At 40.0% G+C, this 17,789-nt stretch overlaps 1 protein-coding gene across 7 annotated transcripts in view; it reads right to left on the bottom strand.

Annotated features, from left to right (window-relative positions):
* Positions 1-13,796: 13,796 nt before the first annotated feature.
* The window catches only part of axin2 (axin 2 (conductin, axil)), an 85,998-nt gene continuing 82,005 nt past the window's right edge, over positions 13,797-17,789 (bottom strand). For all 7 annotated transcript variants that reach the window (XM_043715078.1, XM_043715080.1, XM_043715079.1 and 4 more), the window contains one exon: positions 13,797-15,846. In XM_043715078.1, coding sequence (XP_043571013.1) covers positions 15,720-15,846 — 127 coding nt within the window. In that variant the 3' untranslated portion in view covers positions 13,797-15,719. The remainder of the gene's footprint in view (positions 15,847-17,789) is intronic.

Below are 17,789 nucleotides of genomic sequence, written 5' to 3'. Positions count from 1 at the left end.
GAAGCACACTAGCTTTGGGAGCGACGCTCCTTCATCAGGTGATTGTCAATTAAACCTGTTGGACGATAACCTGGTGTTGTGTGATTTTTAACTTTGTCCAACACCGGCATCTCCAAATCTTGGTTATATACGTTTCCCTCCCTCCTGTTTTCTAAAATCTACAATGAACTGTGATTTTGCGATATGTATTCCCCCCCCATGTTGGGGATGTGAGATCCGACTGTTGCAGTGAGGTTCATGGACCCCACTCAATACCCTTCTATTTGACCACAAGTGGTGATTCGTCCTGAGTGGTAAACATTGACCGACTAAATCCAGGAACTCACTTGGACCGCGATGCCCCCACGGCCGAATAGCTCGGGCAAGACTGGGTGGAGTTGCCAGTTCCCGTGGATCCCATCAGCGAGCGAGTTAACATGCAAAGTATGATCAAGGAGCTGGACAGACCATCAAAATGTGGTACTTTAGTTAAAACGATTGATTAATTATTCGCTAATAACTAAACCAAAAAAGCTGAACTAACTTCACCAAACCACAAGTGCTGTTAAACTTCAGTTCCAGGTTATCTGAAGACACCCCTTTAAGAACAGGCTGCAATGCAGCGGGACACAAGAGTCCCACTATCAGTGATCTTGAAGAAAGCCTTTCATGTATTGGCACCCGACACAATGTCCTTCTAACATTTATGACTTTTAACAAATACATTAAGGCAATAGGATTATGAGCATCTGAAAAAATTCTTTTTGAAAAAGATATGCTAATTCCTAGGGAAGAGAAACATCAAACCCGAGCCAGCAAATAGCCAAGGGATCTTCACTTCTTTAATATCCTCTGAGTCGCTTTATCTCCTTACAGAACCTGTATCATCGCATAAACAGGAAATGAAACAGTTTCGGCATCAAAGCCCCACTACGCTATGCTGTAAATTTAGATCAGGGCCTTATATATATATATATAAAGGTTATCTCGAAGCCTTAATCAAACCACGGTATGTGTCTTTTTCAAAGAATCATTTGATCATTGTCATTTAAAACTACAATCAAAAGCTGCCACAAGAACTTTGCTTTTTAACCTTTGCCTGCAGTTGTTTTGCTTTTTCTACAGTTTAATTGATAGAAGGAGTAGCCACAGAAAACTTGCATATAAACTCCACTGATCTGTGGTAGCAGATAAGACAGATGGCTTTCTGAGTTCTATTATCTTTGTTCTGGCTTTCTTGTACAGTACAGTATATGAATCTTCACATTCTTTCATCACCCGAGGTTAAAGGCAGTCCAGCCCATCCCTCCCAGATGTACCCATTTTATCATTCTAATCTCCCTCAACCCTACACCCTTCCAGATTTCTACACTTCTCCAGTTCTGGCCTCTTGCCAGCCTTGATTTTCATTACTCTGCCCTTGGTGAACGTTCTTTCAGCTGTCTTAACCCCTAACCTTTAGAATGGCAGTTTCCTTCCCTAAAGGACATTACGGAACCAGATGGGTTTTTCCAACAATTGGCAGTCTCCAGTTATGGTCTCACCTGCAAGTGGAAATAGCTTATCCACATTTGCCTAACAACACCCTTAAATAATGTTGGAGATCTCCATTGCGTCACCATTCAGCCTTCTCTTTCCCGGAGGCATGTACTCCAACTTAGTCAATCGATCCTGCTGAGTACAGTGTCACCCTTCAGTTTTGAATCAGAACCTGAAAAAATAACCAGTGACTGAGCCGAGAGGCCAGGACTCCTTTAATGAATCGTTGTTCAACTGTGATCTGATTCGACAAGGATGGTAAAATCTGATAAAGTTTCACTCAGACAGAAAGAAATTACGGTAAATATTACTACCCTAGCTGCCAGGCTGACTATTGCTGGGTTAGCAGAGAGAAGGAAAACAAGGAGTTGCCTTGCCATTAATGTCTGCTCACAAACTACAGCAATTGATTCAATAAAACGTTCAAGATCAAAGCCTCCAGTTTGTTCCAGCAGCTTGTACTGGATATGACAAAGTGATGATTTATTTATGAACTAAGCTAAGAAATGAGAAACTTTTTGAAGTGTTTTGTTTTTGATGAACAGAGAGAGGTTATTGCTTTCTCTCAAGTTTGATGATAAATTAAGCCAAACAGAATTTGTTATTATTGATGGCTTGTATATAGAAAATACTGAAGATGTTTTGCTCATGCACATTATTTTGTTTTATCCCTAAAGTAGGGAAAACTGACTTGAGAGTGGAAACTGACTCATTTTCTCTTCTTCCTGTTCTGCTGTTTCAACTTATTTTGTCTTTTAAGATTAGCTCTGCAGATCCCAAAACATTCTGATCCTTTGCATTGTTGCCATGGTCTAATCTACTTGTAGGTGCTGACAGATTTTAGATTTAAGTGAGGAAAATTTCATAGTTTCCACAGAGACTGCGGATTTCAAAATGAAATTCTATGCACCCAGCACACAAATAAACTACACTGACATTTTTGGGGTGACAGTGACAACCAGATAATAGAAGCAAAGAATGTAGGCTGGTGATGTCTGACATGAGACCATTCTTACAGAGGCAGGAAAGTCAGGGGCCTCCCTCTGTAGGATGAAAGAGACAGCGTTGTGCCCAAGTTGACCTCAGATACTGTCTCAAATCAGGAACAATAATGTACCCCCACTCGTTGAAACAAAAAACATTGAAACCTACCTTTGATCTGATACCATTCTATGGAATTGAGAAAGAAGCTTTAATTAAACTGGACTCACCCTTCATTTATTAATATTAATTTGGTTTCAATATATTTAATACAAGTGGATGATTAAACATTTTACATAATGCCCTGTTGATTTAATGCTCTTTCATCCATTAGATATCTGTGTTATGTCGAACAGAAAGTGATATGTTGTCAGACTGGAGCTGTCCTTCACCTAGTACAGTCTTGACATAAACTTTTCAAGTGCAGGTATAATTTAGAATGGTTCTCAATCAGATACAACTCACACTGAGGAGATAAGGGAATGAGCTACGTGACTAATACCACTCATCTACCACTGACTACATGATGGGATGTCAGTCTGATTTCACAGACTGATATCTCACTGAGAGTCAGATGACATCTCTGCTCGTAATGAGAAGACAAGTATTAGGGTTAATGATGTGACTCCAAGTTACTAGGCACTGGTTTCCCTCAATCATATAATGTCCCACCCCCACACCCCACCAACTCCTTATATTTCCTCCAAACAAAGAGAAAAAAAATAAACTTAATACAAAAGGTTTTGTTGGAGGACAGAGTTGACAAGAGGATGAAGTGAGGGCCACATCAGTTAGATGCTCAATTTTGGACAATGTAGCCAGCCCCAGAGGCAATTAATATCAACCTGAATTATCATTCCAGTCCCTGGAAAAGCCTCCTCATTTAACACAATAATTAGATAGACAATGACAGATTCTGACTGTAAGAGAGGCTATGAAATGCCAACAAAGTTCCCAACAAAAGAAATAAAGATCTAGAAAAGAAGGTAAAGATCAATAATTGCATTTTTAAATGAAATTATTCCTAGTTTTTGATTAATTCATTGATTCACCTTTCATACTTGCCCCTACTATCTCAGATGTAATTTACTCCTGCTACATTTGAAATGGGTTAAACGAAATTGGGCTGCTTCTTTAGGGAGTTGACTTCTGTTCAAGTTCATGCCTATAGAAGCTGTAATAGGTCAGTACACTGCTCATTCTCACTGACTGCATTCAGCCTTGGCTGATTGAGACGGCCATCATCTCCACTTGAGACTGTCAATGGTATCATTGATCTATACAACATCCCATCACCCTCTGACAACTGCAACAAATCATATCCACTACTGATGGAATGGAACACTGTATTCTCAACTTGCTGTAGTAAAATATAAGGCTGAGTAAAATGGATTAAGTCCCACCTCTTGCTGATCCGAAGATGATGGTAAAAATAAAATAGTGTGACTTAAAACCATAGGACATAGAAGCAGAAGTAGGCCATTCAGCCCATCAAGCCTCCTGTGCCATTCAATGAGCTCATGGCTGACCTGATAATTCTCAACTCCTGTCTTTTCCCCATAACTCTTGATTCCCCCACTGAGTAAAGATCTGTCTATCATGCCCTTGAATATATTTATGACCTAGTCTCTGTAGCCCTCTGTAGTAAAGAATTCCCCAGATTCACTTCCCTCAGAGAAAACAAATTCCTCATCAGAGCCTTAAGTGGGTAACCCCTTATTTGGAGATTAGAATTAGAATTAGAATTAGATTTTGTCACGTGTGCTCAAATGTAGGGATACATGAGTACAATGAAAAGTGTACAAAGTCTCCATTCTCCAGTGCTATGTTGGTTTCAAAACCAGAATTTTAAAAAAACAGCAGCAGCAGAAATAAAAGAAAGCCAAAAGACAAGAAAGACATCCAGACCTTAAAGTCTAACTCTTATCTCCATAAGGTGTTTGGAACAACCGGGGCCTGGCCATGAACTGAAGTCTCTGTCAGCCCACGCGTCTTGCATCAATTGTTGGCAAGGGCCATGTTCTTGCTGTTGCTGCCATCACTGCCTCTGATCGTTGGAGGAGCTTTACCATCGCTGCCCCAGTCCCAAACTCCGGGAGGAGCTGTGGCCTTGTTGCTGTTGCTGCTGCAAGAAACTTTCCCACAAGGGGAAACAATCTTTCCACATCTGTCCTGTCAAGTTCCCTAGGAATCCTGGATGTTTCCATAAGGTCTCCTGATTCTTCTAACCTTTAACAGTTGCTTTGACATATTGTGCTAAATAGACTGAAGCTGCAAAGATGATGGAATGGGGATGACGAAGACTGGGTGAAATATTGTTCAAGTCCTCATGATATGCAATGATAACTTGGAACTTAGTTATCACCTGTAACAAAATCATTAATTGCAAACTGTACCTACATGACTTTCACCAGCTCAAGAGATTCTAAAGAGCTCCGCAATCAATGATCACAGGCAAAAACAGGTGATTTGGCCCAATTGTTTATACTGGGGTTTCTGCTCCATATAAGACACCCCCACTCTATTTAACCCAATCAAAAAACCATCTCTCTCCATAGATGTTTTTCAGTATTGTAACATTTTAGTTTTTATTTCATATTTCTAGCATCCACAGTAGTACAGGTTGTTTGCTAGAAAGCACGTCTTGTCAGTGTGAATTGGCTATAACATGATTGACCAATTGTGGATATTGTTTGGATAATGCCAACTTTCTACTGAATGGATATAGTGATTTTCTATTAGCGATCTTCTACAGCGTGATTTTCTATAACACAAGGTTACAGAGGAACACAACTGTCGCGTTATAGCAGAATGACCTGTATCTGGATTTCAGCTTGACAAGGGGAGAGATTAAAATGGCAAAGGAGGGGATGCCTGATTGGGGTTAAGGGGCAAATTCCAGAGTAGGAGCTAAACAATGGACCAACTAGTGAAAGTGGTGGACAAGGAAAGGTATGTGCACAGGAGACCCAGGAAAATTGGGATTGCTAATAAAACAATCCACTGAACATCTCCCTTGGAGCCAGGAGTTCCTCTCATTCCCAATTCTGTTTGCTCCAGGATAATGCTTGTTGTTGAAGTTAGAACTGTCAAGAGAAACAACAAACTGAGGCACGTTTCTCTAGAAATCAGAAAGCGAAAGAGTGACCTGATAGAAAAGCTTAAAATTATGAAGCAATTTGATACAGTAGACACAGAGAAGATGTTCCCTGAAATTTCCTCCCCTGTAACACTGGGGGTAGCACCTGTATAACCCACCCAAGTGCAACCTAAGATTGGCAATAAGGTTTGAACTTGCCAGCAATACCTATATCCCAAACATAATTTTGAAAGATATTTATGACTACTGCTTGGTATTTAAACCTCTTCTGAGAAACTTCTTGAAAGTTTTGCTGTTAACACAAAACAGAAATGGAACCAAAAATAGAAACATAAATAGGCAAGATCTTAAATACTCAAGATTCACTCTGAATTTTTTAGGTTACACCAGCACGTGGACTCCTACAGTTGTAACTAAGGATGAAGACAAACTTTAATTTCTCCAGAACATTTTAGCATGTTCGGATATTTTGAAGCATTTTGTCACAATGAATCACTTTTCAAGCATAGTCACTGTTGCAATGTGGGAAATGTGGAAGCAAGCTTTGCACAAGCCCTTACAGATAGCAAAAAGATAATAACTTGTTTGTACTGGTGTTGCCCAGGGGACTAGTGATAGCTTCTCTGCTCTTCCCCTAAATTACTGTGGGATCTTTTCTGTGAGAGTAGACAGGAATCTCATCAAAAACTGGAATCTCTGACAGTACAGCACACCCTCAACATTACACACAGGTGTCACTCTAGATTATTTACATGACCTCTGGAATGGGAGTTGAACATGCACCCTTCTGTAAATATGCTACCCATTGAACTATTATTGACTGACATGGGATATAATGCTGCTCCTTCATCAGATGGTTGTGGAGTATAAGATCGTAAGACACAAAATTTGTAGCAAACGGTTTCAGTGTCATACGGTGATATATTAAACAAACCTGGATTGTTAAGTCTTTAGTCTTTTAGAATGCAGGTTTTGGTTCATTAATATGTAAATCCCAGAACTTTTTTTAAGTCACCTTCTCGAGGTAAAGTTTTATACCAAAAGGTGACATCTCAGCTCAGACAATGCATTAAAGATGTGAGGTCAGAGTCTGTCTGTGCGCCGACCTTGAGTCAGACTAGTTCTATTTCCAAAGTGGAATTTACAAAATATTACATGGAGTGACTGACTGCAGATGGTGCATTTTTTGTGCAAAATAGAATATATCTGCAAATACAAATTCACCCCATAGACTTGTATGTGTGTGTGCATGCATGACAGATACAGTGTGTTCCTGTGAATGTGTTTGCCTGTGTGAAAACTTGGTAAAGTGGATGTGCCTGTGTGGAGTGTGTGTGTGTGTGTGAGAGAGAGAGAGTGTGTATAGTGTAGTGGGGTCACCTGTAGTGTAACAGGAACCCAAGGCTCTTGTTGAGGCCATTTCCATAGGAACTGAACTTGGCTACCAGCCTCTGCTCGGCCACTTTGCGTTGTTGTCTATCCCGGAGTCCACTTGGAGGATGGTCACCCAAAGATCCGAGGCCAAATGTCCTGGACCACTGAAGTATTCTCCGACTGGGAGGGAACACCTCTGTCTGTTGATTGTTGCATGGTGTCCATTCGTCTGTTGCTGCAGCGTCTGCTTGGTCTCACCAATGTACAATGCCTCAGGGCATCCTTGCCTGCAGTGTATGAGATAGACAACATTGGCTGAGTCACACGAATACCTGTGGCCTACACGGTGGATGGTGTCCCCACAAGTAATGGTGGCAGACGTTGTGACAATAGATGAATGGACACTGCACAACAATCAACAGACTGGAGTTTTCCCTCCCAGTCGGAGAACATTTCAGCAGTCCGGGACATTCAGCCTCAGACTTTTGGGTGACCATCCTCCAAGGCGGATTTTGGGACAGGCAACAACGTAAAGTGGCCGGGCAGAGATTGATAGCCAAGTTCAGTACCCATGCTGGTACTGAATGGTCTCAACCGGGACCTTGGGTTCATGTCACACTACAGGTGACCCCACTACACTGTACACTCTCTCACACACATACACACAGACTCTTACATACTCACACACTCATGCAGACCCTCTCTCATACACACACTCTCTCATACACACTCACACATACACCCCCATACTCACATCCATGCACACAACCCCCTCACAGGCTGATACTCAATCACACCCACACACACTTTACCAAGCTTTCACACACACAAACACACTCTCTCTCATGTACTCACACTTACAAGCACACACTCACATGCACACACTCTCTCTCTCTCATGCACGCACACAAACATACAAGTCAATGGGGTGAATTTGTATTTGCAGAATTATATTTGCAGATACATTCTATTTTGCATGAAAATGCACCTTCTGCAGGCAGTCAATCCATGTAATATTTTGTAAATTCCACTTTGGAAATAGAACCAGTCTGACTCAAGATTGGGACACAGACACCTCACACCTTTAATGCATTGTCTGAGCTGAGATATCACTTTTTGTTATAAAACCTTAAGTTATCTCAAGAAGGTGATTTAAAAGAAGTTCTGGGATTTACATATTAATGAACCGAAACCTGCAACCCATTCTAAAAGATGAAAGACTTAACAATCCAGGTTTGTTCAATATATCACTGTATGACACTGCAATCTTTTGCTATAAATTCTGTGTCTTATGATCTTATACTCCACAATCACCTGATGAAGCAGTGCTCTGAAAGCCAGTGCTTCCAAATAAACCTGTTGGACTATAATCTGGTGTTATGTTATTTCTAATTTTGAACAATCTCTAAGTTAGGCAGGGCAGATGAATTCAGAGAGACAGTGGGATTCAATGCATTCTGTAAAAAGAAAGTAGCAGAAAGCTATTTACTGCTGTATTGTGCTCTGACTGGAACTCACTGTATAACAGGGTGTTCCATGATAGTGTGCTTGCAATTACCTGACATTCACCACCAAGAATTGTACAAAAAATGGCCAGTTACTCTTAGTGCATCAAAATAATTTAATAAATTGTCAAAACAAGAGTATGATGATATCAGTTTAGATATGGTATTGCAAACATTATATGAAATATGTATTTAAGCTATTTATGCACTGAAATATTAATTAGACTGAAGGTGTAATATTTCAGGTCGTCTGTGTTATTTCTAAATGGATCCATACTCTATTGGTCTCTTTCTCTCCTTTTCCCCTTAATTTTTGCATAATATTTAAGACATATACTTAGCCGCATTCAAAACATCTTCACTGATTCCACTCGTGACTATGTTGATATTTACCCAAAGGCTCGTTTTATTCTTTTTAAAGTTCTTTTCCTCAGCCCATCAATATTTGAGAGCCAGTTTTCTATATGATCTTATTGAATCAAAGAATGAAGTTGTTGGTATCTCACTGGATCGATACACTGTTTGATGTCCCACCTTATGTTCCCTCTATCTTTCTTCTGTGTGGACTTCAGAGGTGTGTGTGTGGTAGTGATTCCTGGTAAGGCACTGATCAACATGGCAGACTCTCAAGAGAAGCTGTGCAGCTGTACGGTTTAGAGGGAATATTGGCCCCATTAGTCAGGACATTGCAGAGTCATAGAATTGTTTACAACAGATTGTGGTTCCTTGGCCCATTGTGTCTGTGCTGGCTTTCTGAATGAGCAAATCACTTAGCACTACTTGCATACTTTCTCCTCCTAACCTAGCACATTATTCCCTTTCACATAACTATGTAATTCCTTTGAATGCCTTGACCTTGCTTCTGCCACACTCTCAATGCACTCCAGATCCTAAGGGCTGCTCTTGCATGAGAGTGAGAGAAGAGAGGAGAAAGGAGAGAGAGAAGTGAGAGAACTGGTGGTGGTTTGGAAAGGGCAAAGTTGAGATGGAGTCCTTCATGGTGACCTCAGATGGTGTGTGAATGGAACCCATACAATTGGTATCACTTTGTGTTGCAAACCAGCCATCCAGCCAACTGAGCTAACCAACTCGCTATTTTGATTCTAATCACTTGCTACATGAGACCACTTTTTTCTCAAAACACTTTTGTTTTTTTTTTGCCATTTAAATCTGCTTTAGTCAACCTAAAAGCAAATGCCTCTAATTAAAATCACTGCTTATTCCTTTAATTTGCCTTGGATGTGACAATGAAAGTCACTGCAGATTTTAAGAATTATTATTTTCTATTATTTTTCAGTCCCTATTCCATAGCACTTCTATGTGATGAGATCAAATGTGTTAGTCGTGAGGGAATATGAGGGCAAAAGATTTGTAAAAAACTTAATTCCTAACCTGTGCTAACCCAGCAATGTTTGAACTGGTGTTAGTGATATGGCTTTGTGATTGGCTGACAGAGAGAAAGAAAGAATCAAATAATCTTAATGTAGATGGATGCCACTTGGCTCATGTCCTTGCTAGCTTGGAACCAAGTGAAAGAGACTTGGCTTGAGGGGCCTTTTAAAATTACCTTCAGATTTAGTAAAGGATTAGTACTACAGAAGTGCTTCACTGTCAAAGGGGCAAACTAAAGGAAGTGTAGCTCTGTCACAGGGGTCAGCATTGAGGGAGAGCTGCACTGTCAAACAGACAATAGGAAAGTCATATGGTCTGATTGAATTTAAACCAAGGGCCTTTGTTATCCTGGAGTGAATGTAAAAGATCCGTGTACTATTTCAAAGAAAACCCAGCAAGTTTTCCCGGTATCTCCTCGTCAATTCATATAACTGAATGAACTCTAACAGGAGAAAATTCACCTGGACTCCCACAGTTACCTTGTCTATGCATCCTCACACACTGCTTCCTGTCTCCCATCATATTTGTTTTGATGATGTTCTTTTCCGCAAGTGGCTTCAGTAATGTCCATCTTTTTCCTCAACCAAGGATTTCCCACTACTATGGATGACAGGACTTTCAGCTGTTTCTGAAGTACTTCCTGCATTCCCTTTCCTTCTGCAACAACATTAAGGTTTCCCGGGTCCACAGTTTCCATATTACCAGCCTCCGTATACAAAGGTTAAGCTGCCATATCTGTCCCCTCCAGTGGGATGGCACCAACAGACACCTATTCCCCTTCCCTCTCATCAGCATTACGCAGGGACCATTCCCTCCAGGAAACTTAAGTACACTCCACCATTCTCAACATCTCACACTCCCATAACATCTTCCCATGCAATCACATCTGCCATTTACCTCCTCGCTCCTCACCATCCAAAGTCACAGGTACACCTTCCAGGTGAAACAGTGATTTACCTGCACTTCATTCAATCTAATCTACTGTATTGGCTGCTCGTAATGTGGTCTCTTCTACACTGAGGAGCTGAAACACAGAGTGGGTGACCACTTTGTTGAACACTTATTCTGTCTGTAAAATTGACCCTGAGCTTCCAGTTGCCTGCTACTACAACACACCACAGTGTTCCCACACCAATATTTCTATCTCAGGCCTGCTCATGAAGCTTAACACGATCTAGAACACCTCCTCACCTTCCACCTCGATACTTTACAGCCCTCAGGACTCAACATGGAGTTTAACAATTTCAGAATGTGAACAGCCTCCTACACACCCTTTTCTCCCACACCCCTAAGTCCTGTTTTCAATCATTTTCAATCTTTCACATTTCTTGTTCACACCCTCCTCAGCTCTTATCTCTGCCTTGGTTTATTATCAACAATCCCTTTATTTGCCTCCCCTTTCTTTCTCTCTCTCAACAGCATCTCCCATGTATCCTGTTAATTTCTTCCTCCATTATCAGCATAAATACGATCCTTTACCAGCTGCTTTCAGTTCTGATACAGGGTTACTGGACTCTACAGATACTGCCAGACCTGCTGAGTTTCTCCAGGACTTTTGTTTTAATTTCATCTTGTAATTTATCTGTGTTTGTTGGATCTTGCTGGTCTATAATACTCTGTTGTGTTTCCCCATTATGAAGCATATAGACTAGAAGAAGCAGTACGACATTAGGACCCTCAGGCTTGCTTTGCTATTCAATATGATAATAGCTGATGTTTGTTTATCTGAATTTCAAATTCCCACGTACTCCAAAAAAAACCCATTGATTTCCCTGCCTAAGAAAAATATATCAACTGTTTTCTTGGAAGGGTGATCTCTAATTTTAAAACAGTATCACCTAGTTCTGGGCTCACTCATCAGAGGAAATGCCATTTTCATGTCCTCCTTGTCAAGGCCATTCAGTTTCTTATATACGTCACCCTTCGCTCTAAACTCCAGTGGAAACCAGCCCAATAGGATGAGACAACCCACTCATTCCAGATTTTAATCTAATAAACCTCATTCGAAATAACCTCCAATGCATTTACACCCTTCTTTAAATAAGGCCAAAACTGTGCAGTAACCAGACTTCTTCTTGAACAATTTCCTGTAGAGCAGGGTATAACATCTTGATAATTCTTCTCATAATGATGGAGAGTATTCTATTAGCCTTCATATTATTTGCTGTATTGGCATACTAAATTTGTTGTAACTAAATGGGTGGTATTACAGCCATATAAGACTGTATATCTTGCTGAACTCTGAAGCCACCAAATCAATGCCTCAGCAGATTTCCGGATTTATTCACCCTTTAAGATTCTCTTCTCAGAACATTCAACAAGTTGATTACTGGAGTGCAACCAGGTGGGGAACAAAAGAGAGGAGCAGCATCAGCTCGAGGCTTTCAAAACACAAGACTGGCTGCTGCTCAAAGCCGTCAGACGCAGTTTACTCGACGCACTAGTCCTCTCTTGTTCGACCAATTCAATATCCAACCAATTGACAGTTCCTAAGCATTGCAACATCTTGGTGTTGTCTATCTGTATTGTCTTTGCAGGCCACTTCCCTCAGCAAGCATCTGCCTTTTGTTCTCTCTTTTCTAAAAAATATCTGCTATTCAAAGTTCAACTCTCAACTGTAGCTCAGTTCTAAATCAAAAATGAGAAAAATCAAAAGAAAAGTAGTGATGGTCTCAAAATCATCTAGCTTATTAACCATGTCTTCTAAGAACCTGAGACCTTAGCAGCCCACAACTCATCTAGTTGTTCTATACCATTTTCCTAACGATTGTGATTTCACTCAGTTCCTCTCTCCCTGCCACTTTGTGATTTATGACCATTACATGAATGTTTTCTGAAATCCTCCCTACTGATGTCAGATCACAACAGAGACCACATTTCAGGCAGTAAGTACAATGCTGGCTACAAAACATGCCAAGACACCCTAATGTTATGAAAACATTTATGTTTATTTCTTTTAAGTGTTCCTAGTCTGCAGGTACAATTAGTGAAAGGATATTGAAAGAGGGGTGCACTGATGATCAGGAGTTAGACTGAAGAGGATGGGTTCATGGGACCATATTCATGATGGTTAAGGGGTTATTGTGTAAGAAAGATGAGAAAAGATGGCAATGATTATGTATCTATAATTGGTTTCTTAGTCCCAACACTGGAGCTAATTTAAATTTGATATAATGAAATAAGTTGTTGTCTGTTACAGCTTGTGGTAAAAGGTAACGTATTTATAACCTTAACCTAAAAATTGATCAGCTGAGTGGCAGGTTCCGATTGTGTGAAATTGACCGGAAAGTGATGAGGATTGTTGTTTTTAAAGCGACTCTATAGACTTTTAACATCAAAAATTCATGCTGTCATTATGGACTTAAGTGCTGCTCGGTTTCATCTATGCAACACTTCTCACCATTTCAACACAAATAATGTCAGTAGAGTTTCCACAATTTCTGCAGCTTAGCCTTTGCCTCAAACAGAATGTCATTCAAAGCCTTGTCCAGACCATCGTATTCAACAGGCCCAATCTCTCCTAAATCAGTCCCTGGCTCAGCATCAATCTCATCAAACCCCGAATGCTTGGCATTTGCATCCCACCTCAACCTCTACTCTATTCTCTCCTCTACCTCCCCTATGTCCACCTCACGCCTCACTTCCATTGTCTTCCTCTCTTTCTCAATCACTGTTGGAGATTTTCTGCTCTCTTATGCAAGGTCTAATTCCCTTCTGGATCTACTCCTTCTGGCAGTTCTTTAGCTGTCCTGACTCCTTCTCTGATATCTCCAGAGATTCTCTACCTTACTCACTACCCCCCCTTTTAAAATTCAGTTCAACCACAAGTCAGGAAATTAAAAACAAATATAGTAGATCACTATGCATCCCACATGGAATAAACAAAGCAATAGACCTTAAAGCAACAAAAGGATCAGGAAAATAAATTAATTTGAAAAATATAAAATTTTAATAAAGGCTACATCTCTTAATAATTACATTATTGTACCAAGGATTAAATCGAACTCTTTTGCAATGCATAATTTACAGAAAGGAGAACAAAAATGGCATAAAACATGGTTGCAACACTCAAAAATGCATAAAAATATCTTTATACATAAACCCTTCTTAACAAAGGGAGATGTGACCCTCAAAGCAGGGTGACACACAGTATTAATAATACCATGCAGGCACAGGTACTGTACTGGATAAACAAGAAACACTAGTAGTAGTGTGTAAAACTCTAACAATATTTACACAGATATCATAAAGTTATGTCCAGCAGTGCAGCAAAAGGTCAGAGTGATAGTGAATAGTGCGTTGGATGGGAAGGGTTGATGCTGAGGTCTGGCCCCTTAACAAGACATGTATGTTAGCTGTTTACAAGAAAACAGCACATGCAGTAATTTCTACCTCAGTATGTAAAATTAAACTTTCCCTTCGAATTATTAATTTAATCCTACAATGAGGTCCAATTGACAGCAGAGAGAGAAAATATCCTCGCTGAAATCATGAAATATAAATATAATATTGTGGAATTATACAGTTCAGTGTCTGAAAGTTGGACTGATCTTCCAGGCAATTGGCAGAGTGTCGAATTCTCAGTTTTGATAATGGATCATGTTCCCCAACACAACTCTTCTTTCTCTCTCCAGGTGATAAATTAATACATCTGCCACCCCATTTTCAGCTCTCTTTATTTCAAAATTCTCTTTGGAGATTGGGAGTTTAAATTGCATATATGAGAATAGTGACCTTTACACCAATGAAAAGGTCCATTGCTGCTCCGTCCATATACGTATTAAGCTTCTGATTCTTAATGGGTTGACTTGCCGATGTTATGCAGTACAATTTCAACCCATTAAGTTGAACAGAAAACAAAAATCAACTCCAATCTTGATATCATATAGTTGTGAGGCATTGATTGTCTATGTCACAGTGTCTCTCCTGGAGGGAGCTCTCTGCAAGGAGCAGAGCTTGAATCAGGCCTGGGATTGGACAGCTGCCACACTTGTCTTCCACTGATGACACATCTGAGTTGGCCAAATCTACAATACCTGCACACTCACATCACAATCCATATCTACATCAATGTCATAACTTTTAAGTGTTGGAGTGGGACCAGGAAAGGGATGGATGGTGTGTTGGGCACGAAGGTGCAAGATTTCTGTGGATTTTCCTGGATTTGAAAGGCACTAGGCTCTGTGTAAATGCCAAATGGAAGATTGAAAAGGCAAAGTTGGTTGCCTTTTCTGCCAGACCATTAAGACTTGGTGATGGTTCAGGTACAAAAACAAAGCAGTGTTACATTAAGACATCACTTGTTTCAGAGAAAATTCACAGCCAGCTTCACAATTTCACTTCAAATACACCAGGGAATGATAATTGTTATTATCGTTAGTGTTATTGGAAAGGGGAGGGACTGTCAGTAACGTCACAGAAGGGGAAAGGACTGTCACAAAGAGAAGCAGCTGCTGGGTACCAGTGGAAAAGTATAGCTTTTCCACAACTCAAATACATAGAGATACAAGTTCAATAAATAGCAGGATGTGTCACTGAGCAGGGACTATACACAGTATCTGTTCATATATATATATTATATATATAGTGTCCCTCAGGAAGCCACAGGATATCCATGAATACCTGGATGTCTGTAAATAATCAATAGTGGTCATTCTTATATAATGAAGCCCAGTATTTTTATATAAATATTTTTATGATCTTTACATCCTATGTAAGGCAAACATCACCACAGCTTCTTCAAGCCCGAATTCCAGTACCTCACAGCTTATTTCATCCTTCTGTAATTGTTCATAATTTGAATGTTCTTAAAATGTCAGAAGTGTGTTGACTTTAGTCCTTTTTAATAATCAATCGATTCGTTCCACTTTTCCCAAGATCTTTCCCTCATACATGGGCAGTGTGCTATCGTCACTCTGAACTTCTTCAAAAACTGCCCCACAGTCAAACTCATTGCTGGCTCGTTTGAAATAATACCTGTGAAAAAGAGACATAACATAGTTAGAACAAAAGAAGCAAAAAGAAAGGCAAAGAGAGGGAATGGAAAAAAACAAGAGAAGGAAGCTAGATAGAAAAAAGGATAATATTTTGGGTGTCATGATCTTTGGAACACATCTGCACCATTGCTAAAGTTGCCGGGCTTTGTCTCACTGCAAGTCCTCCATTGTGAGCAGTTCTGGTCTCCCTCCGAAAGGAAGGGTGTTGTGAAACTTAAGAGGGTTCAGAAAAGATTCATGAGGATGTTGCCAGGGTTGGAGGGTTTGAGCTATAGGGAGAGGCTGGGGCTGTTTTCCCTGGAGTGTCGGAGGTTGAGGGGTGACCTTATAGAGGTTTATAAGACCACAAGGGATGTGGATAGGATAAATCGACAAGGTCTTTTCCCTGGGGTGGGGGAGTCCAGAACTAGATGGCATAGGTTTAGCGTGAGAGGGGAAAGATATAAAAGTGACCTAAGGGAAATTTTTTTCATGCAGATGATGGTTCGGTAGAGGAAGTGGTGGACCCTGGTACAATTACAACACTTAAAAGGCATCTGGATGGGTATATGAATAGGAATGATTTAAGAGGAATATGGGTCAAATGCTGGCAAATGGGACTAGACTTATATAGGATATGTGGTTGGCATGGACGAGTTGGAGTGAAGGGTCTGTTTCCGTGCTGCATATCTCTATAACTCTATGTCCTTGTTTAACTATTCCAATACATTCCTGATATGGAGATTGGAATACAGATAGACTCTAACGTCATTCTTTGAATACATTGTCTGAGCTGAGGTGTCACTTCTTTTTAAATAAAACCTTAAGTTATCTCGAGAATGTGCCTTAAAAGAAGTCTGGGATTTACATATTAATAAACCGAAACCTGCAACCCATTCTAAAAGATGAAAGACATAACTGCAATCTCGGTGTGTTCAATGTATCATTTCAGCTGCATGACCCTGTAATCTTTTGCAATTAATTTGGTGTCTTATGATCCTTTTCCACAGTTATCTGCTGAAGGAGCAGCACTCCGAAAGCTAGTGCTTCCAAATAAACCTGTTGGACTGTAACCTGGTGTTGTGTGATTTTTAACATAATACATTCCTGGTTGATTTGCCATAATTGATTGTGTGAACTGGACATCATTTAGCACTCTGTTGGGTCTAGTTTCTTGCACAAAATCCCATTTATCTATCACTCATTGCATACATTGAATCCCAAATTTTAAAAAATGTTTTATCTTTGCTTTTAAATTCCTCCCTATTACCTTATGGCCCAACAACCCTTAGGTATCTGTACTCATTGAATTCTGGCCTCTAGCAACACCTGCTGGTTTATGTGGAGTGGAGAGTTTTCCTTTGACCACAACTGGCGATTGGGAATGTATCCTGTAAATTTTAGGAAGTGCTTTTACTCTCAAGTTTCTGCATGAAGCTTAAATGCATATCCTCAAAATGTAAAATCAGCCATGAATTGGCACAGCAGGCCAGCATTTTAAAATGTAATATAAACAACTGTATTAAATTTTCCAGAATCATTTAAGAGTGGAGATTTGATACAGTTTGATTAATATTACTGGAAATGGGTTTCATCCCAACAAATAAGAACTTTAATTAGGTCCAGTCCACATAATCTACTCAACCAAATCAGCGACCAATCTGATTTAACTACCTTAAAGCTAAACAAAAGCATTTACTAGTTATATTACGGGATACAGTGGTCAGGTTTAGTAAATCAGAATTGTATCACAAGTGTTTGAAAAGATTATTTTTAGTGTTCTAGCATCCAAACAACTCACTTTCATATATGGAGCCTCTGAGTCCTACGGTGAATAAGCTGATGGTGTTTTACGTACATGGCCAGTTTTATAGGTGGGACAGCTTTCAGCAGAATGCAAAATCCCTAACTGAATACCATGCAACTTGTACATGAAATCCTAAA

Source organism: Chiloscyllium plagiosum, chromosome 24 (genome assembly GCF_004010195.1).
Source record: "Chiloscyllium plagiosum isolate BGI_BamShark_2017 chromosome 24, ASM401019v2, whole genome shotgun sequence".
Taxonomy (NCBI): Eukaryota; Metazoa; Chordata; class Chondrichthyes; order Orectolobiformes; family Hemiscylliidae; genus Chiloscyllium; species Chiloscyllium plagiosum.
Note: the sequence above shows the minus strand (reverse complement) of the source record. Positions and strands in the feature narration are given on the sequence as shown.